General features: G+C 35.3%; 2 protein-coding genes across 6 annotated transcripts; one reads left to right on the top strand and one right to left on the bottom strand.

Moving 5' to 3' along the window:
- The first annotated feature begins 2251 nt into the window (after window positions 1–2251).
- On the top strand, window positions 2252–14086 carry LOC107561071 (palmitoyltransferase ZDHHC2-like). Of its 2 annotated transcripts, XM_016245418.1 has the most exons (14): window positions 2252–2545; window positions 6864–6890; window positions 7745–7839; window positions 8176–8296; window positions 8498–8567; window positions 8660–8692; window positions 9467–9587; window positions 9717–9755; window positions 10139–10271; window positions 10962–11088; window positions 11181–11273; window positions 11544–11647; window positions 11828–11887; window positions 12636–14086. In XM_016245418.1, exons 1-13 carry the CDS (start codon window positions 2425–2427, stop codon window positions 11866–11868), a joined length of 1125 nt encoding a protein of 374 aa, XP_016100904.1. In that variant the 5' UTR covers window positions 2252–2424; the 3' UTR covers window positions 11869–11887; window positions 12636–14086. The 2 variants fall into 2 exon arrangements, with proteins under 2 accessions (XP_016100904.1, XP_016100909.1); XM_016245423.1 differs by lacking the exon at window positions 9717–9755.
- A 1498-nt stretch (window positions 14087–15584) lies between these two features.
- cnot7 (CCR4-NOT transcription complex, subunit 7) lies at window positions 15585–21876 on the bottom strand. 4 transcript variants are annotated; one of them, XM_016245446.1, is made up of 7 exons: window positions 21862–21876; window positions 19632–19835; window positions 17455–17648; window positions 17102–17263; window positions 16730–16874; window positions 15952–16062; window positions 15585–15841 (listed from the first exon to the last, which is right to left on the bottom strand). In XM_016245446.1, the coding sequence occupies exons 2-7, from the start codon at window positions 19746–19748 to the stop codon at window positions 15710–15712; spliced, it is 861 nt and encodes a 286-aa protein (XP_016100932.1). In that variant the 5' UTR covers window positions 19749–19835; window positions 21862–21876; the 3' UTR covers window positions 15585–15709. The 4 variants fall into 4 exon arrangements, with proteins under 4 accessions (XP_016100932.1, XP_016100929.1, XP_016100922.1 ...); XM_016245443.1 differs by lacking the exon at window positions 21862–21876 and adding an exon at window positions 21802–21815; XM_016245436.1 differs by lacking the exon at window positions 21862–21876 and adding an exon at window positions 21271–21380.
- Between the last annotated feature and the right edge of the window lie 731 nt (window positions 21877–22607).

Here is a 22607-nt window from a genome sequence, read left to right on the forward strand (position 1 = left end):
TTTGGGCGGCGTTATGCAAATCTTCCCACATAGTGACGTAGACATGTGGGGGCGTGTTAGAACAAGCCGTTTTAGGTAGGCGTGGCTGACTCCTAACTTTTATAAAGAATATCTCTTTGGTTTTGAGACTTTAGTCTTTGCAACTTTACAGATCTTCTTTATGCACCAAGAGCTTGTAACACTCCAAAGAAAAAGGAAAAATTGAAATCTCATCATATGACCCCTTTAAGATATTAAGACCATCTTTTTACTTAAAGTAATTATTACAGTGTGCATCTGTCATTATGGTTCACTGAATTATACGTTTACACTTTAGTATTCAGTTTGCTTTAAACTAAAAGGTTTGAATAAATTAAAAGCCACCATCAAAATAATATTTTGTGTCATTCCTTATGGTCTGTGCTTGCTTGTGTCAGAAGACATAAACGATTTATTTAAAACTTTTTTTTTTTAAAGTTTACAATGAACGTTTCATGTTAGACCAGTGTTAAAGTCCGAGAAAAGCAATATTAAATGTGTTCTGAGTTTGTCACACCACAGAGAAACGTGTTATTAACCACCTAGCCAAATTTGAATTATAAAAAAGCCACCAAGTAAATAAAAATCTTGAAAAAAAAGCAGTATTCTCTGCTGTCTAATATTTTTATTTAGTCAAACACGATGTATAGCCATTAAAAGATTCCGGGGTTCCTCAGACAGTTATACCAGTCTAAGCTGATTTTAGCTGGTTTCACAGCTTGGCCAAGCAGGCTTTCAGCTGGGCTTTAGTATTCAGTTTGCTTAAACTAAAAGGTTTGAATAAATTAAAAGCCACCATCAAAAGAATATTTTGTGTCATTCCTTATGGTCTGTGCTTGCTTGTGTCAGAAGACATAAACGATTTTTTAAAAACTTTTTTTTTTTAAGTTTACAATGAACGTTTCATGTTAGACCAGTGTTAAAGTCTGAGAAAAGCAATATTAAATGTGTTCTGAGTTTGTCACACCACAGAGAAACGTGTTATTAACCACCTAGCCAAATTTGAATTATAAAAAAGCCACCAAGTAAATAAAAATCTTGAAAAAAAAGCAGTATTCTCTGCTGTCTAATATTTTTATTTAGTCAAACACGATGTATAGCCATTAAAAGATTCCGGGGTTCCTCAGACAGTTATACCAGTCTAAGCTGATTTTAGCTGGTTTCACAGCTTGGCCAAGCAGGCTTTCAGCTGGTTTGGATGGTTGGCATGCTCATCTTCTGGACTAACCAATGAGAAGTGCACAAATCTCTCTAAATCCAGACTGGAAGACCGTCTAAAACCAGTAAACCAATTTTGACTTGTTTACGCTAGCTGTTTTTATCAGCAACGAATGAACTACTTAATATGTATCACAAATATTTTATCGCTATATTATTTAATTAATGTAACAATTTAAAGTGTTATTGAACGTTGCACTGGTGTGACATATTTAATCAGATTTAACATTTAAATATATTAGACATAGAGCATATTTGTTAAATCATAGCAGACCAACCTATGGTGATGATACAAAACGGTAGAATCGGACTTTAGTGTAGTAACTTTTTTTTTTTTTTTTTTTTTTATTTATGCAAAAATTATACAAAGATTTGTACAAACATATACAACTCGCAGCAAGTACAAAAACAAATAAATAATCATAATATGTAATGTGAAACAATTCAAGCCAGGGGTAAAATTACAACAATTTAAAGTAACAAAAAGCTTCATAGGTCTTTCTAGCTTTTTTGTTCTTAATTTTGTTTAATGTGGTACCATATTGTTTAATCTCTTTTATAAAATGTTCAAAATTTGGCTTAGCTTTAGACCATTTTTTGTGATATTTTCCAAATAAAATAAAAAGTTGTGTAAGAAAGCATATCATGGAATCAACATTGTCCTGTACAAAAAATAAAACGACATCAGATTAACTTGTATATATGTTCCAAACAACCTAGAAATGAAATTAGAAACATCCAACCAAAACATTTTTGAATATATACAATAAAAAAAAAGATGAGTCACAGATTCTTTGGCATTGCTACAAAATTCACATAAGTTTTCAATATTCAAATTAAAACGTTCAAGCAACTCCTTGACAGGGTAAATTTTGTGTAAAATTTTATAGGATACCTCTCTAATTTTATTATTAATAAAAAACTTATTTGTTATTGACCATACTTTTTTCCAGTGAATGATTTAGTGTAGTAACGCAGCCATCGCATCGCATCGCGTGAGCGTCATGCAAGTTTGTAGAAAGGGGCGGTACCGATGTGCTACACTACAAGCAAGAGCGACCGGAGAACCGGAGGATGGAGGAGCAGACGAACCGCAGCTGCACGCGGAAGAAGATATGATGTTTTAGGAGCAGGACTCGGTGAGGCTGAACTTGTCGTTTTGGCCACTTTTGGTCCTCAGATAGAAAGATGGCGCCGTCGGGCTCGCGTAGCGTTGACTGCTGGAGAGTTTTATACTGGATCCCGGTGCTGTTCATCAGTCTGATCGTGGCATGGTCCTACTACGCGTATGTAGCGCAGCTCTGCATAGGTAAGACTGGAAGCAGCTCTGAATGAAGTTGGAGTGAAACGGAGAGAGAATTAATAAATAACACCTGGCCTCGAGCATGTGTTACGCATATGTCTGCTTCTCTTACTAGAGCAATATCTCTGCTATTGATGGGGTCTGTTTGATTATAAACACATTGATTAAGAGTGGGTCATGATTATGAGATTAATTAATTTAACCTCTCTCTTTATATGTGCGTGTGTTTCTGAATCTGTCTGTATAAGAACCCCTAATATTATAATATTATGCATGTCAATGTATATTAATTACAAATCTGAAAAACATATATGGGTCAGTGACTAATGAGGATGTGTCACGAATAAGATGTTTTCTTAGCTTTGAATAAAAGTACATTTTCATAAAAGGTTAAAGTATGTATGTGTATATATATATATATATATGTGTGAGTTTTTGTTGCAATCTCAGGACAGTTAACACCACTTAGACGTTTATTATTTTAAGTCTCACAAATATTAATAATACTACAAATGATTCAGTAACAGCGATGTGTTCATAGAAAAGATGTATTCAACATTTTCATGAGTTTCATTTGTAATGTATTACAAATGAACGTAATAGATCCATACTAAAAAGCATCATGTCATTGACTCATATGCAATACTTTATAGCAATTTGGCATCACTCTATAACTACTCCCGTCATTTAGATCATCGTACAAAACTTCTTCTCTCCCAGTCCTTTGTTGCTGTAAATGAGCTCTCACCACTGTAAAAATATCACCAAACTTTGTGATGTACTGTGTCATTCGTGTAGACTGTAGCTTATTTATGTGTGCGCAACAAGAAAAGGCTTGTGTTCACATTAACATCAGAACATCATTCACTCCTTTGATAACATCTCCTATCATGGTCCCATAAAAACAGCATGAAGAGGCTTTATTGTTCTCTTGAATGGTAGATGATCATGAGGATGCCCTGTTTTTCACTGAAGACTAATGGTGTGTGTGTTTGAATTCCTTTAATAGAATCAAATGACGTTCAAATATTTATGCATAAAACAGCAGCTTTGTGATGTTCCTCAAAGACTTCACTGACTGAAGTGTCAGTGGCCAGGCCTTACTTCTGACTGCTGTTCCCACTGGCAGTTCATACCAGTTTATGCTGAACTGCAAACAGTGGGTCTCCGTAGGCTTGCTTTGTACTCAAATTGAGCAGTTGACTCCAGGATGACAGAATGAAAACCATAAATTAGGGATGCACGATATATCGGCCACCATATCGGTATCGGCCGATAAATGCTAATTTTTTCTGTTATCGGTATCGGCCTGATAAGAAAATTTGGCCGATATCTTAAAGCCGATAAATAATGCATTATTTCCTTCAGAGACACTTCAGATGCGCGCTGTTCGTTTGCAGCCTTTTGTGCAATTGTACGTTGTAATATTGTGTTTATTTGATGTATATCTGATTTATCTCATATAGAATGCGTTTGGTTAAGTTAAAAGAGCGCTTCAGTTTACCGGTGATCGTCTTTAGCTCAGCGCACGCAGCTCAAACAGCAGTGCACAACATTAATAACTATGATTGGGAATGTCGTGTATATAACATTCTAATGAGAACATTATTATAATAAAACGTTGTGCATTCTTTGGGTTTAGTTGCTGTGTTTCAGCGCGTTGTTATGGGAAGAGCGCATCCACAACAGGATCACACATTCTGACTATAGCATGCAATAACTGCGTCATTTGTCATTTCATATATAAGTTGTAATATTATGTTTATGTTGTATTAATATTAATCTCAGGATGCATTTCCTTGAGTTAAATAAGCTGCCAGCAAAACGCTTCAGTTTACCGTGTTCATTCAGCTCTTCAGCTTCAGCTTGAGCTGCAGCTCAATGGCTGCTATTTAAAACAGTGGTATTAATTTGTTACTTTTTCAAAATCATTGATATATTATTAATAACAACAACCACTTGTATTTTTCTCTTATTATTTTCATCAACAATATGGTTTAGTAATTAAAATCATTTAATTATTGTCCGTGCAGAGGCTATTCCGTTTTATTGATCTATGGCGCATTCATTTTGATTCTTTACACGTGTAATGATGTCCAGTGACTTGTTTGCATTATTTCTGCATTATTTTATTTATTTGTAAGACTTTTTTATGACTAAATTTGGTAATGGGAGAGTAAAAATATTTTTAAAACGTACACCGTTCAAACTAGGCTGCTTATGTTGAAGTGTTTGGGATGTGGCTTTTAATGATGAGACCTTTTTTGTAATCAGGCTCTCAAAAAGTATATAACAATTTGGATATAGATTTATCGGCCAACATATCGGTTATCGGCTTTCAAAAATAAAGAATAATCGGTTATCGGTATCGGCCAAAATGTTCATATCGGTGCATCCCTACCATAAATGCTTTAATGTCTGAACTTGAGCTTGAATTGAAGGCTATTACGTTTGCATGGGTTCAGTAGGATTATCTAGTTGGTTCATTGCAACAAGCATGTGAATAGCCAAAACCATAACAGACCGTGTCTTTTTAAAAGATTGGTTCACTTGTTAATGCTGTCTTTGCATCTATCTTTGCAAGCCATGATAATGAGGGGTCAATGAGTCTTTACTTTACCGAACCCGAGGTGACAAATGTTGTTAAGAACGTACTACTGATCCTTATGTCTCAAAGCTAATCTCACTGCCAAGCTGTCAAACTCAACCTCACCAATCTCTACTTGACCTATTTCTGCTGTCAAATCACTTGTGCTGCACACTGAGTTTAGCAACAAACACATTTGACAGCAACACTTACACCTTCAGGGAAAGAAACGGTTTAATTGCTGAAATTACATTTTTGACAGGATTGAAAATGAGGCTGTGAGGGGATAGAAGTAGATTGTACTATTGTTTAACAACATTTATGTTGTTCAGCTGATGAAGACTGTAAGTCTATCCCTCACAGCCTCATTTTCATCTGTGTTAAATTAAATATTGCATCTAACCTGACTAAGGTCTACGACGGGGTATTATGATAACGGCCCTTTTTACAGTATATAATGTGTACTTACACTTGCAGTAATTGTTTACGTGCTTTTTGTGTACTATTACAAAATCATAAAAATCTTTGTATTGCCACAAATGCATCACAATTTTTAAGTACTCCCTGAACCTGCTTGAGTGCTCCCTAGGGTACACATATCAATTAAAATATCTGATTGGAGATGCACTGCTTTCTGGGATTTCATTTCTGATGTGCTTCAGAGCAACTACAGTTTTTTTTTTTTTTTTTTTTTACTTTAGTGCCAGGCACTATCATCTTTTAAAGAGCATATTTTGGATAGAGAGTAGTGCAGCCCAACATCATTAAATGAGAGGATAATCTAATGAGGCTTTTAGGACACTGCAACTTCAGTAAACTTAAAGAACTAGATATTTATGGAAGAGACTATATGCTTACTCTCAGAAAAAAGTACAAAGCTGTCACTGGGGTAATACCCTAAGATACAAAAGCTAAAAAGTACATATTTGTGCCTTAATTATTTTCTCTTGAATGGCACCTTAAAGGTACAGTGGGTATAGAAAAGCCCCCTTTAAAATAATCACATTTTGTTGCTTTGCAGCCTGAAATGAAGACGGACACATTTTTTGTTTTATCCAGCTGTATTTACTCAGAGCAACTTAGAACACCCAAGTGAAATATATAACACCAACATGTCAGAAACAAATAAAAAAACAGAATCACTGAGTTGGAAAAAGGATCACCTCCTTGTGTCAGCATTTTGTTGAACCACCTTTTGCTTTAATTACAGCCTTTAGTCTGATTGGGATATGTCTCTACTGACTTTGCGCATCTAGACTTTGCACGATTTTCCCCTTTCTTCTTTGCAGAACTGCTCAAGTTCAGTTAAATTTGTTGGTGACCGTTTCTGTACATTTTAGTAATTTAAAAGTGCATATTACCTAAAGTGTACATATTAGTGCCTTTTGAAAGGTGGAGTGTAGATTGTGACCGAATAATCACGTGTGGTTGTGGTTAGTATTTGTAACCTCGTCACTACAATATAGCTTATTATAGTTCTGAAAGAGCACCAGTTGAAGAGATGCAATTATGAGCTAGAGAATTTGGGCATCTGATCAAGAGTCTCCGTACAGTGTGAGCTCCAGCAACAGTGATCAGAGAACTGTGCTGAGAACCATCTGCTGCTCGCTGACCTTCTATGAAATGCACAAGGAGTTTCTGACCTACTGCTTATACAATAATAGCCAGTGCAGAATTCAAATCATACAGCATTAACAAATTTGAAGAGACAAAGTTAACTTTCTCTTTCTTCTGCAGAAACTATTGAAAACACGGGAGAGAAAAGTAAGTAAGCCTTTTCTTACAATGTTTTAGTTGGAAATACCTTTGTGAATTCTTACAATGATTTTTGCATTTTCTGAAGAACATGTAAGTGGTGTTTGCTCATGCCAGGGCGTTGCTATGCGGTTGCTAAGGTGATCTTATATGCAGTTTTTAAGGTTTGTGATATTCAGGTCTCTAGATATGACTCAGGTCTTTTAATGTAGGCTACCATTTAAAAGTTTGGGGTCTGCAAGATAAAAAAAAAAAAAACTTTTATGCAGTAAGGATGCATAAAATTGTTCAAAAGTGACCGTAAAGACATTTATAATGTTAAAAAAATGTTTAAAAATAAATAATTAGAATGATTTCTGATTGATCATGTGACACTGAAGATCACAGGAATAAACTACATTCTAAATCATTAACATAGAAAGTCGTTATTTTAAATTGGAATAATATTTCACAATATTACTGTTTTTACTGTATTTATCAAATAAATGCTGCTTTGGTGAGCATAAGAGGCTTCTTTCAAAAACATGAAAAAAATCTTCTATGTCTATGGGATATTTTGACCCATATTTTCATGTTTTTTTATTTATTATTATTTGCCTGCAGAGAATTTTCAAAAAGAAAACATCTCCTCAAACAACCACATGATTTGATGCATTTTTATTATGTATTTATTGTTATTTAGCACAAACAGTGCAGGATGAGTTACACACCAAAGTTTAATAAGTTTAATAATCCTTCGCTATATTCTTGAGCAATGATAAAAAAAAAAATAATAGTGATGCTTTAATGATTTAATATAAAAGTTATTAAAATGATCAAACTTATCATTTCACCTTTCAATATTTGTTGTCTTTTTCTCACAGTAGTTTACCTCCTGGTATATCATGTGCTTTTCATCATGTTCGTGTGGTCATACTGGCAAACCATCTTCACAAAATCTATGAACCCGCTCAAAGAGGTGAGTATATTTGATTATGGAAATAAGTTATGTATTAATAGATACTCATGTCATAGTAAACATTATGGAGAATGAATAGCAGACAACTGAAGCCTGAAGTTATGCATAGTGAAAAAACAGCATTGTTGGGTTGTAAATTTTATGCGATTGTTGGTGTAACTATTGCAACTCTATTTTATTTCAAGCCGAGAGAATGAGAAACAAACTGTAATGGAGAAACCACATATGGCTCAAACTGGCAATCAGTCGTACTCCTCTTACATCTCTGAGTGCAGAGCGTGCTGCTTGTCACACAGGAAATATCAAAATGTTTTGGTTTTCGTCTGTTCCTTTCAGTTCCACCTGTCACATTCTGACAAAGAGCTATTAGAGCGTGAAGATCGGAGAGAATCTCAACAGGAGATCTTGAGGAGAATTGCTAAGGATTTGCCCATTTACACACGCACAATGTCTGGAGGTGGGCACTTTTTTTTTTTTTTTTTAGTTTAGTACGTCCTAATTGTGCTGCTGTTAGAAGGCCAAGTTTGTAACAGTGCATTCAGCCCAGATTTAGGTTCAGTAACAAATAATGGTCACAGACAGTTACATTTGTTTCAATCTGTCTTCAGTCTTCAGTGAATCCTGTCGATCTGTGTTTTAACAAGCTGTCTTGATACAGCTATCCGCTACTGTGATTGCTGTCTGCTGCTGAAGCCTGATCGATGTCATCATTGCTCTGCCTGTGATATGTATGTCTTTCTCTTTTTTTTTTTAAAGACACAACACTTATTAGCTTTTGCTGTGTTGCATTTTAACAGCTCCTCCCTCTGCTGTTTTACAGGTGCATTTTAAAGATGGATCACCATTGTCCGTGGTATGTACTGGCTCAGTAGATTAAATGCAAAGCAAGAATAAAAAGTGTATTTTTGTCTCAGAAGTAACACATGCACCAAACATTTATGGGTTTCTATAAGACCAAGAAAACAGTCCTTTTTTTTCCTCAATGAAGATGATTTAATTTTGTCATTTAAAGTTACACTATGTAACATTTTTGCTTGAAACACAAAAATAAAATGCAAATAATGAGTGACTATCTCTTAAATCCATCCTCCAAACTGTGTTTTTGCTTTACCCCAATTCAAATATGATTTTAGGAAACGGGTTACTTCAACACACTTTTAATAGCACTTTAAAAGCAGTCATTTTGTTGAATTGATATGAAATTAATCATTTTATTAGTATGTTTTAGTACGATCTGCTTAGACAGTTTAGGGGTGAACCTTCGTGCTTACGTTTTTTTGTTTTCAAAAGATTGTATGTTTCTGTACACATCACATAAACAAATTAAAAATAGTACGTTTTATACATTTTAGAGGGCCAAAAGTTACATTGTGTAGCTAGTAAGTAGGCAATACTATAAAAACGTTTTATTCAAATCAAAAATATTATTTAAATGTGCTGAACTACAGAGCATTTCACAGACAAAAGTGGGGTCAAGAAGGGTAGAAATATCTTAAGGTAACAACTACACATTTTCCCTTGTATAGGGAAAATATATTGTATATTGAGCAGTATTTTGCAATCAAAATAGATATTAATATCCAATTTTATTGAGGATAATAGGTGTTTTTTAAATCTTCTTTGACAGGGTAAACAATTGCGTGGGCTTTGCCAACTACAAGTTTTTCATGCTGTTCCTAGCATATTCTTTGTTGTATTGCCTCTTCGTCACTGCCACAGACTTCCAGTATTTCATTCAGTTCTGGACTGTAAGTATGAATTATTAATTTCTTAGGCTTATATTAGGAAACCGAAATCATTTGAATGTGCAGATAGGCTGTTTGTAATTTAATAGAACACAAGCTGGAGCAATAAAAAGTGTGTTTTTATTTTGAAAGGTTGATGGTAAAACACATGATCGTCTAATCCAATATTTGGTAGGACTGAGTCAATCACTGACATTATCGATGTGCTTTGATTGACCAACTTATTCCTCTAGTTCCAGTAGTTTTGATCGTTTCCCTTAGCATAACACCTTAGCTTTTACAATTTCTGTTAGACCCAGTAGACAAGCAAACCTAGACAAAATGTTTTTGTAGTCTGGCATGAACAGTCTGTAGGGACCATGTATCCCACTTTAGCTTGTTCCCATTTTTTCAGTTTAATTTTTTCAACCTTTGTGATGTGAATTGAGTATTCCAGACATATATACAACTAGATAATATTGCAGGTAATAGCTTAAATTAGGCCTAGGCTGTTCGTTTATTTCAGTCCATGTCTGTTTGTGGTGTATGAAGAGTCTTTCCCATGTTTTACACAGAATGGTCTGCCTGATACCCAAGCCAAGTTTCACATCATGTTCCTGTTTTTCGCTGCCTCCATGTTCTCAGTGAGCCTAGCGTTTTTGTTTGCTTATCACTGCTGGCTTGTCTGCAAGAACAGATCCACCTTGGGTGAGTGGGCTGTGCTTTAATTACCCTTGGATTTCAGTAGTAAACACGGGCTCATCAATAGTGTGTATTTTGCTTTCTGTTATCATCTGTCCGCACTGCCTGATCAAATATGTCTCATATACATCCAGTGACTCAGATCTGGGGCAGGTGGTGTTTATGTCTTTTTGCAGGCTGCCCTTTGTGGCAGATCCTCAAGAGAACATGTATCTGTGACAACATGCCCAGTCTTCTGGCAAAAGCAAGTGTGTCAAGATGCATTACGGTTGAAAATGTTGGAAATTCATCTCAGCAACAGACATATTCTAATCGTAACCCTGTAAAGCCTACTGTATCATATTTGATATGTGAATTTCTAAGGCTTCTAAATGATTAACATGATCAAAGCTTTGCTGAACAACCTGTTGTACACAATCTATCATGTCGCCTAATTAATAGTTTATACTCTTTTAGCAAGTAAAAGGGCTTTTAGTGTAATTTTTTGAAAAATGATGCTAAACTGTGAGTATCACATATGATACTTTAGGTTTTTGAGGAACATTTATTTGTACATCTCTCAATCATCAATGTATTGCATTGAATTGCATTGTATTACAAGGTTTAAAAGTTAAGAGAAAATCTGAAATCATGTTAGTAGGATTATATATGAAACATTTTTATGTATTTATGTGGTTTAAATGTTTCTCTTGTTAGAGGCTTTCAGAGCTCCTGCATTCCAGCACGGACCAGACAAGAATGCCTTCAGTTTAGGAACAAGCAAGAACTTTCGGCAAGTGTTTGGAGATGAAAAGAAATACTGGCTGCTGCCGATTTTTTCAAGGTATCAGTTATTGTTCAGTAGCATTAAAAAAAGTCAGTGTGAGTGTTCGGTGATCTCATTCCCTCACATTGTATCATATTGTGTTTCTGCAGTCTGGGCGACGGCTGTTTATTCCCCACATGTCTAGTGAACGCAGACCCTGAACAACCCTCCTCACCTTCTGGACACAACCCTTCAATCAAAAGGTTCATGGCTCAGAATGAATGATTCGTTTAGGAAACGGAGTTGTATCACAAAAACATTACAAATATCGTATAACGATATGAAAATATACAAAAATATAATCATGAAAATATCCTAGCATTTTACTGTCCAATTAATGAGTCAAGAAAGAAATGTGCAAGAGATATTACTTCTGGTTCCACTGTTACACTAGAAATGCACATCACATTGTGGGATACTGTATTGATGATATGCAGAGCCTTTCATTCATGCCCTTTCCTTTTTTTTCCTAGTGCTGGAGAATCCCATCAGTTTCCACCTAAACCTCTGAGAGAGTCTCAGAGCCGACTGCTGAGCAACGGACAGTCAGAGGGAAGTGAAGACAGAGACACGCGAGGTGAGACCACAGTTACGCCACATCTGAGATCATTACAAAACACTGCTAATTTGAGTGTTTTGTGTGCCTTGACCAAAGATGTGACTTGTAGATATGAGGTAAATGTGCAGCTATGAATGTGTGAGGTAATATTACAATGTGGTCAAACAACATGGTGCTCAATCTGTATTTTTCTAACAGGTACAAGCAACCCAGCCTTGACTATTGAGAAGGAAACTTAGGAGCGTGCTAATGAAACTGGTTTGTTACTTTTGTGTGTATACATTGCTATAACATACCACTTATTTTCAGATAATAAAACTTTGAAGTGTTTTAAAATTACAGTATTGTAACGTACACTACCATTGGGGGGTCAGTAAGATGTTTTAATGTTTTTGAAAAAAGTATCTAAAGCTCTCCAAGGCTTCATTGATTTGATAAAAAATACAGAAAAAACAGTAATATTGTGAAATAATATTACAATTTAGAATAGCTGTATTCTGTTTTAATATATTTTAAAATGTAATTTATTTTAGTGATGCAAAGCTGAATTTTCAGCATCATTACTTCAGTCTTCAGTGTCACATGAACCTTCAGAAATCATTCTAATATGCTGAGTTTGTGCTCTAGAAACATTTTTTATTATAAATGTTGCTTAATATTTTTTGTGTGGAAACGGTGAAACGGTGATACTTTTTTTTTTACTGGATTCTTTGAAGAATAGAATGTTCAAAAGATCAGCATTTATCAGAAATAGGAATATTTTTGTAACATTTAAAAATGTCTTCATCACTTTTAAATAATTGTATGCATCCCTGCTGAATAGAAGCATTAATTATTATTATTTTTTTTATGTAACTGATCCTTTTGAATGGTAGTGTACCTACCACATATACTGTCATTTAATAATACAATATAATATAATAATATAATCTCACCCAAATTCTTATCTTGGAATCCCTGAATGTTTTAATGGCTTATTCTAAATGAGCCGACTTTCTTTCTCTAGGAGTTTTGTGCTAGTGATGTCTGTTGTCAGTGGAACAGAAAGGATGTCTCCGCTGCTCTTGCACAGACTTGCATCGCCCATCTACTCTCTACCTGTGATTCTTCACAAGAGCTGACAGTGCAGGATTATGGTGTGTACTGTACATACGTGAGGGGCCACTGAGTCTCTTGTCGTTCCTTGCAAACTGTATAGCTATCTTAATGTGCCTAAAAAAGCCCACAATTGTGGCTGAACATTTGAAAACATTCCTGCAAGACCTGCATTTTTAAAAATGTAGAAGTTTGTAAGGTAAATGCCTTGAATATAGCTTGCGTGGTGTAGGCAGTGCTGAAGAAGGTGGCGTTTTTGTTAGTCTGCGAAACGTGAAGTATTTATGCATGCTGTGTGATGGTGTTACGTAGTCGTGTTTCATGTTTGAAATGTGAACACTGAAAAGCCCAAGTGCTTTTGCACTACACTAGAACACATTTTACCTGTTTTTTGATCCTGCATTGTTGAAATGCAGCAGCATCCCTTATTTTATTCATTACTATACAGATGCATTTGCACATCATGACTATAATCTGTTTTATTTGACAGAGTGTCAATGAGGATCTTGTCCATCACTCTTAAGTCTGGATTCCAGCTGTCATGAATTATGCAAAGGTCTTACACAAGCAAAATGACCGATGTAGCAAATATTTTAGGCCATTTTTAGGGCTGGATATTCAGACAAAAACACTGTTTAACCTGACAAGCACAGGGAAGACAAAAATACTATATATGCACTTAGAAAAGTGCTTAAAGCTGCACATTATTTCAGTTTTTAAATCGTCTTAGTCCTTGTTTTCTTGATGGTTCTGTCGAATCAAGTATGCAAGGATAATGTATTGTTAACTCCATATACATTGTTATACTACAGCTGCAGAGAATATTTCACTATTAAATGTCAGTATATTAGATTATTTTAAGCATACGTTTCATAACCGTTTGCACAATTAATGCAAAACTCACGAAAGATGTGGTTTAGTATCACTAAACACATCTGATTTATCTAAGGGCTCTAATAATGTAATTACTACCATATTTCTTATCTCAGTTTGATTCAACAGTTATTGCATGTAACTTGTACTTGTACAGGATTTTGACTGTGGGAACAAAACCTCAGAAATGCCAAGACTTGTGGTGTGTTGTCCGTTTTGTAGTTTTTATGGAACTGTCTGTTGTTTATTTTGTGATTAGGTTCACACACACCACATTCAAAAATAAACTGTGATACACGTTTTCTACCGGTTCTTGCTTTTGTGTATGTAGATTGTTGTTGCAGCTTTTGTTCTCTTTGAGAGTATGTGAAATTCTGCTGGCTGTCTGCGTTGGTAGCTTGATGTGTTTTCATATAAATTCAGACTCTGTATGACAGCACCATTGAATGAGATGCCTTGATGAGTGTTACTGTAAGAGAAATAGTGATATTTTATTAAGTTCTACAGTGTTGTTCTGGTATTGTTTGTCTAACACTGTTACAGCTATAGCATCTGTCCATTAAAGGAATATTTCACCTAAAAATGAAAATTTGCTGAAAATGTATTCATCCTCAGGCCATCCAAGATGTAGGATGAGTTTGTTTCTTCATTGGAACTGATTTGGCGTAACATGTATTTTAGCCAGTTCAGATGGTAAAAATGTCTTAAGGACGGATTTATTGCAAGCACACAGCTGAGACCTTAATTGATGGACTGGAGTTATATTAATTACTTGTGGTTTATAGTGGTTTTTGGACTTTGACGACACCCATTCACTGCAGATTATCTATTGGTGACGCTAAATTTCTTCAAACCTGTTACGATGAAGAAACAAACACATCTACAGCTTGGATGGCCTGAGGGTCCATTTGTAAGTTTAGTTTTTTGGGGTGAACTATTTCTTTAAGAAAAGTGCAATAAAACTTTAACAGCATAAATCTGAACAGATTTTGGATATGTTAGAAAAATCAGGCTTTTATTTCCAAATGCTCTAAAAACAGTCTCTTTATATTGCATAATACCAGTGTGGATACTGTACACATCAAGATGATGGACAAACAGGAGGGAGGTTAAGAGCTACCAAAATCATTCACCAAATCAGACATTCAAAAAATAAATAAAGAAGAAAAAAAAAGGACAAGCTGCATTCATGCAATTCACATATCTATAAAAGCTCATAGTTAACAGCATTTATTCAAAAATGTTTCAGTACATGCAGCAGATCTAGGCGACACAGAATTGTAAAGCAATACAATACAAAAAAAAGGAAAATCCCAAACAGCACAAATTGTGCACCATTCAAAAACCAGCACACTACAAGTAAAACTAATTCCACTGATACTGAGCACTTGAGTTGGCTAAGATTTCTTTTAAGAGGCATTATTTCTTAAATGAATAAAAGGCTTTGATCGTCTTTGATACTAAAATACTACAAAACCTTTAAATCTCTTTTAAAAATGAAAATGGAAAGACAATCTTGATCCAGAAGTACGAGGTGACCTCAGTTCACTTAAATAGTGGCAGTTACATCATCACTCTTAATTTACTTGTGTGGTAAAATCTGTGCTAACCCAACATAAAAGGGTAAAATCAGTGCGAGGCTTTGCTTTACAATTAAGTGCCTGTATTGACCTGTGTGTCTGTGAGATCCTCCATCTGTCTACAGCTATTGCAAAGTGTGAGAAATCAGTACTGTGATCAGGGAATGACAGTTCACATAGGTGACTGGTGCACTCGGTTTCTCCAAATTAGTCGAACTATGCAACCGTACACGAGAAGAAATGAATGCAATAAATTAACGATAAAAAAAGAACATAAAAAGTAGCTTAATATTAAGGCTGAGCTGTGGGGGGTAAACTAAAACACCAAATGGTTTCCCTTCTTTAACCATAAAAGATGAACATTGTGTGAAAAGATTTAACCCAGAGAAGGCAACAAAGGGAAGAAGTTCTGTCGGATGAGAGCTTTAAAGTGCAAAATCTTATCAAATCCTTCATGAAAAACAAAACAACTAAAAACCCATGTTTTGAGCCCTGTATATGAGGTTGTTTATGGTGAGGGATTCTTGTTGTGTCATGACTGCTGCTTGTTTGCCTCCTCCTCGTAAGCGTTTCCGGTGCCGTTCTGGACATAGGATGAGCCTGAACCCAGTCCATACAAGTGACCACAATACTTCGCATCATCAATGTGATCCTCAAAAAACATCTGCAATGACAACGATGTTACAGTCAGTACCAATGTTGCAACTTTAAAAGATTTTTTGTGATTTTTAATATGCATAGCACTTTGATGTTTTTTTCCAGCTGAAGGCACACCTCTCTCATCTTGAAAAAAGCCATTCCTGTGAGGAGTGAGTCAGAGCCTGCCTGATGCTGAGGTCCAATTCTCTCCAGCTCAAGCTGCTCTGCCACCTCCTGCAGACCACCCTGCACATCACATGACAGAAATCAGGCACAGCTTCCTTCTATTCACACAGACTGCTACAAATTAAAGTGACCCCTGATATAATTCAAATACGTGGGTTTGTAAGGATACGTATCAGCAAGTGTTGTTATCTTTTAACTAAAACTATTAAAATAGTTTTCAGTAGCCGACATAAAGCTGAAATCAAATAAAATTTGAAAAAGAAAAAAACCCCCCCAAAAAACATGAAAACAACAAATGTTGCCTTGGCGATGAAATGAAATAAGTTTGTTGAAGTACTACTTAAACTAGAACGGAGGTCAAAATAAAGCTAAATATAAATATTTTAAACTAATGAAAACTACAAAAGCGAATAATTTATTAAAATAAAATGAAAATAAAAAATAACAGCTAATTCAAAATAATAATTTTTCATGTGATTCATTGTTTGTTTTTTGTTCCTCAGACTAGTCTATTTAAACTAAAGCTAAATCGAAATATAAAAATTAATAAAATTACAAACTAAAAATACAAAAATATTTATAGTGTAAAACCATATATAATACTAAAATCACACTGATCAATTCTGAATATTTTTTGAGTTTTTTTCTGTTGTTCAATGGACTCACTTTGTAAAGTCTGTATTTCTAATGACAATATCTTCATGCACATTTCCAAATGCTAAAATACCTTCAAGTTCTTACAGCTCTTCATGAGGTATTTCACATCATAAATGATGGGAAAAAATAAACGAAGAATCTCGAAGAAGTCAACCTCTTCCTCTGGCAATTTCGAGTTCGACAAATTTTTTATCAAGTATCCAAAGTCATAGCCACTGTTTGGGGGGGAAAAAAAGAGAGACAAAAATTAGCTTGAAAATAGTATAATTCATTGAACAACAGTTTTAGACATGTACTATAATAAACCACAAAAGAGAAACACATTTTTAAACAGTACTGTACATTTTCTCAAGCTGTGAAGAATCTTCCATTTTTAATGGAGTTGTGGAAACCACTGAAACACTGTATTCATTTCACTATGTGAATATTACTGCGAGATTACCTATGGAATGAGAGCCACTTGACCCCCTCACAAAGCACCACACCTGAGGTCATAAGCAGCTCAGCAAAGTACAGAGTCTCAATCCCCTCCTCCTCATGCTTCTTAAACTGGATACCTGACGAAGTGAGCAACTCAATGGAATCCTGTGCATACATGTCTTCCCTGCAAAAGACAGTACCGCTGGTGTAATGTCCAGCTTTCATTAAGAATCACATGATGGCTATGGATACACCTGAAGACAAGAAAAGTCATCTTCAACATGGACTTATGTACATAAAAGTGTGATCATGGATTGATGCGTTGTTGTTTCAAATATGCGTCATACCTCTTAAATTACAAAGTGCAATGCTTACGTGAGGTTAAATTTGAAGTTGAACTGCCATGTTGACGTCCCTGGAGGGTATTCACCCTGTTCGTTCATAAATGTAAGGCCAAGCTGGATGATCTTTAACAAGTCAACATTACACCGCAGCAGCTGGTACTGGTAATCAGCATTGCTTCTAAATTCACCGATTGGTCTTGCAACTACACCTGGAAACTCTGTGTCCTACAAATTCAGCGAAATGCATTATGGTTGTTATGGTTATTTGTATATTTATAGCACAGTATCAAAAAAAGGGATTTGTTTAGACAGGCAGAAAATATCTGATTTTTGGCCTATCAGACTAAAAATCTCTTTAAATAAAGAGCAATTTTGTTATGTGCTTCTGCCCTTTTTATTAGTTTAAAATTAGTGCTGTCAATCAATTAAAAAAAAATTATTTAATATTTTTCTGAAATTAATCCTGATGAATCCCACCTAACATTCAAGTTTTTAAATATACTTTTATATTGCAATAATTTCACATTCAATCTTCAAATGAGCATAGAAACAAAGACACTATATTTTTAATATTTGTTTAATGACATCTTTTTTATCTTTACTGAAGGCGAGTATCACTGATACCAGTACTACTGATGTCTCTAGGAATTCGTTTTTTCCCCTAATATTTAACTATTGACTTTTGCCATTCAACATTACAATATAATTGAGACCTATCAATTTTAACATTTATTAGACTTCTAATTTAAGTGAACTTAAAACACTTTTCACATAAACCCATTATAATAAATGTCATATTTAGCTACCTGTACCCTTCAAGTAGAAAATTAAATATACAGAAATTGATAAAGTTATCAAACACTAAATTCTAAATTAAATATAGATGAATCAGTTAAAACTACAAAAGTTATTGATTTCCTCTTTTGTCTTTGATTACAAGACATCACAGCAGCTTGGTTATTTGTTTTTTTTTTGGCTGCTTTTACTTTAAGAGCTGTTGCTGCTGAACATGATGCGGCTCTGACACACATCATATTTTCTCACAACTCTTTACCTTTTCTGACCCACTTCAGGTCTTAAAGTCTCTACAAATGAGCTGACGAGTTGAATCGGGTGTGTTAGATGAGGGCTGCCCCAGGACAGTTTTGAAAACCACTGCATTTCAGAGACATGTTATTAAATGTGATTCATATATTACAAATACTTACATGCAAGCACAGTTTTAAGGCAGCTTTAATCGCCTTTTTGATAACTTCATGACAGTATAACGGCGGATAGGACAGGAAAATTTGTTTTTATTTACACATGGCCTGACAGCATCTCGTCTGACCATGGTTCACTGTTGTTCTACTGAAGCTCTCTCGTCACCTGTGCCTTTTATTTTGTGTTTGTTTGACTAGCGCCTGGCGCTGAGGTGAAGCTGTAGAGCGCTTCTGAAAAGTCTCCCATTTGATGTGGTAGTCTCTGCATCTAAATAAACGCAATTCTTGTAAAGAAAAAAGAAACAGAAATAGCAGTTGTGAGTGGGGTGGCCAAACCTAGCTCCGCCCCTGTGTTAATTGCATTAAATCTTTTTAACGCGTTAAACTGAAAAAAAATTAAATCGCCTGCGTTAACGCGCTAATTTTGACAGCACTACTAGTTCGCTGCCAGAGACTTTTTTACATCTATCTATATTTTATTTCAATTATCAAAAATGTAGATTGAATTTTTTTTACAGTAACAAATCTGGAACAGTCAGACTGGATTTCAAATTGGTTTATTTTTTTTTCATTCAGGATGCAATGTGACTAATGTCATTCACAAAGAGTAGTAGCGTCTACAGCTGTCAAAATTCACTCATTTTGCTCACGTTATTGTGTATTAAAGCTACACAACGAACAAGCAATTTTTGACTCAATATGATTTGCTGTAATGCCTTTGACTGACTTTTTTGTTGTTGTCTGATGTGTCTCATGATTGAAATTCTCCCGTTTTTCCTGTCCTCTCTTTCCACAATGACAGCTGTTCTTTTATGTCTCTTGCCAACAGGTTGACACTTAAATCATTACTATGGCAAGTGACATAGACCTACCGGATATTAACTGCACTGTCTGAACATATGGATTACAACTTGATTACAAATTACAAAATGATAGTCAGTTCTAGATCACATTTGAAAAATGAAACTGGATTGATTTGAATAAAGCATTAAGAGTTCAAACTCACCATTGCAATGTAGCTGAATTTTCGGGTCACCTGTCGGATCCTCTTCATCTCCTCATCCAGGTTGCTGGCCCAAACCTCACATATTCTTTGACTATGATCCACAGTGGCTGCGGGCATTTTTCCAGGTTCACGGCATCAAAACCAAAAAAACACTCCCCAGGGAATATTTTCATGAAATAATAGTTGCTTGTTCCCTCTTTTTACCTGAAAAAAAACCATCACAATCAGGAAGGTGCTGATTTAAATCAAATCACTTTATTGTCATTAAACCACAAACAAAAAGGTAACAAAATACAAAAGACCATTTACAAATGCGCAAAAAGAAACAACAACTTTAAATTGCAGAGTAAATGGAAGAAAATATATTAAATGTCTATATATATATAACATCAACATAAGAAGCTGTCCTGTTAAAAGTATGACCAAATTGTTTCTTTTTGAACAAAATTGTATTTTCTGCAATGGTCAATAACAGGTCTGAATATATTTTCAAATATATTTTGATTAGATTTGATTTGATGGACTTTATAAATCCCACACCGGGGAAATTCCCTTACTACAGCAGCTTCAGATCCACACACACACAAAAACTAGGGTGACCATACGTGCCATTTTCCCAGGACGCGCCCTGGCCAGGATTTCTATATTGCCTAAAATATCTAGATTTTGGCTTTGTTTGCGTGTGCAGACCGATCAGTGTATGACACCAAAATACCATACAGACGGTTCCTTAAGCTTTCAAAATGCTCTCGAGGGATTTTGATGTCATACACCGATCGGTCTGCACACGCAAACAAAGCCAAAACCTAGATATTTTAGGCAATATAGAAATCCTGGCCAGGACACGTCCTGGGAAAATGGCACGTATGGTCACCCTACAAAAACACTACATGTATCTATGGTTTGTGGATAATTCTTCTGTCATGGCCTGGCTGACTGACTTTGGTAAATCATTAGTCGTGTCTTTACTGACTTCAAACTAGATATTAGATTAGCTCATCCTTATCATTCCAGACAGCATCATGAGGACTATAATCACAGGGAGATTTTTATATGCTTCAGCCTTAGTAAACATGACTACTCATCTACTATTCTTGCTTCATGAAAGCATTGAAAGGACAATCATTCAGACACACACACACTCAAACAACAACTGTAAAACTGTGACTAAACATTGTAAGTGCTAGATGAGACTAAATGGTCGCAGGCTAACAGGAGCAGCAATCTCTTCAATATGCCAGCAAAACAAGAAGATTGGTCGTGTGCCAAAAAAATGCTTTTAAACATACATGCCTATTAAAGTGCCTTTCTAACCTATTATATGTCGTTTTATGTCATTAAGCTAATAAACGTACAAATCATTTATTGTAAGTTGACAGGTTATCAGCACTAGCTAGCACAACATCTGCTAAACAACTAAAACAAAATCCGCAAACGTCCTGAAATCATGTCTACAGTCAGCTTTTGTAGTTTTCTTTTTTTGTGTGTAAATAACCCCTCTTGTAAGAGGTGAATGATGCTGTTTGGTGTCGGGGTGAATGTTTATTTATGTATGTGGCTAGCGTGTTAGCTAGTAGCCTAGCCACAAAAGTTTGTCCTGTTATTATGATCAAAGTTCACTTTTTCTGTCAGGACTTACCTTTCCTCAAACAAGGCAGTTACACTTAAAGCGTATACTGCGTCTGTAATGCAAAATCACCTTGTTTAGAAAGGACTGGGACCTTGCTCTTTACTTTTATATAGTTTTATTGGGCTAACTTCAATATGCCAGCAAAACAAGAAGATTGGTCGTGTGCCAAAAAAATGCTTTTAAACATACATGCCTATTAAAGTGCCTTTCTAACCTATTATATGTCGTTTTATGTCATTAAGCTAATAAACGTGCAAATCATTTATTGTAAGTTGACAGGTTATCAGCACTAGCTAGCACAACATCTGCTAAACAACTAAAACAAAATCCGCAAACGTCCTGAAATCATGTCTACAGTCAGCTTTTGTAGTTTTCTTTTTTGTGTGTGTAAATAACCCCTCTTGTAAGAGGTGAATGATGCTGTTTGGTGTCGGGGTGAATGTTTATTTATGTATGTGGCTAGCGTGTTAGCTAGTAGCCTAGCCACAAAAGTTTGTCCTGTTATTATGATCAAAGTTCACTTTTTCTGTCAGGACTTACCTTTCCTCAAACAAGGCAGTTACACTTAAAGCGTATACTGCGTCTGTAATGCAAAATCACCTTGTTTAGAAAGGACTGGGACCTTGCTCTTTACTTTTATATAGTTTTATTGGGCTAACACCGATATCAACAACCAGCTGCCACCTCTGAACTACATCACAGCGCTCCAGCGCAGCGCAGCGTGACGTCACGACACGACGACGCGTGACCTTTGAACTCTTTGTGGGATTTTAGCTATTGTGTGCATATATATATACACCCCTCACATTTTTGTAAATATTTTATTATATCTTTTCATGTGACAACACTGAAGAAATGACACTTTGCTACAATGTAAAGTAGTGAGTGTACAGCTTGCATAACAGTGTAAATTTGCTGTCCCCTCAAAATAACTCAACACACAGCCATTAATGTCTAAACCGCTGGCCACAAAAGTGAGTACACCCCTAAGTGAAAATGTCCAAATTGGGCCCAATTAGCCATTTTCTCTCCCCGGTGTCATGTGACTCATTAGTGTTACACACATTATTTATTCACTCATACACTTATTTATCTAACACTCATACTCAGCCTACACCTCAAATTTGCACATAATATACAGTACCTGTACATAAAAAAAAATAAAATAAAAAAAACCACAACAACTGTCTATTGTCATATACCTGCACACACAATTGTCAATTGCGACGCGTGACCTTTGAACTCTTTGTGGGATTTTAGCTATTGTGTGCATATATATATACCCCTCACATTTTTGTAAATATTTTATTATATCTTTTCATGTGACAACACTGAAGAAATGACAC

Source organism: Sinocyclocheilus grahami, unplaced genomic scaffold, assembly GCF_001515645.1.
Source record: "Sinocyclocheilus grahami isolate Dianchi unplaced genomic scaffold, SAMN03320097.WGS_v1.1 scaffold23.1, whole genome shotgun sequence".
Lineage (NCBI taxonomy): Eukaryota > Metazoa > Chordata > Actinopteri > Cypriniformes > Cyprinidae > Sinocyclocheilus > Sinocyclocheilus grahami.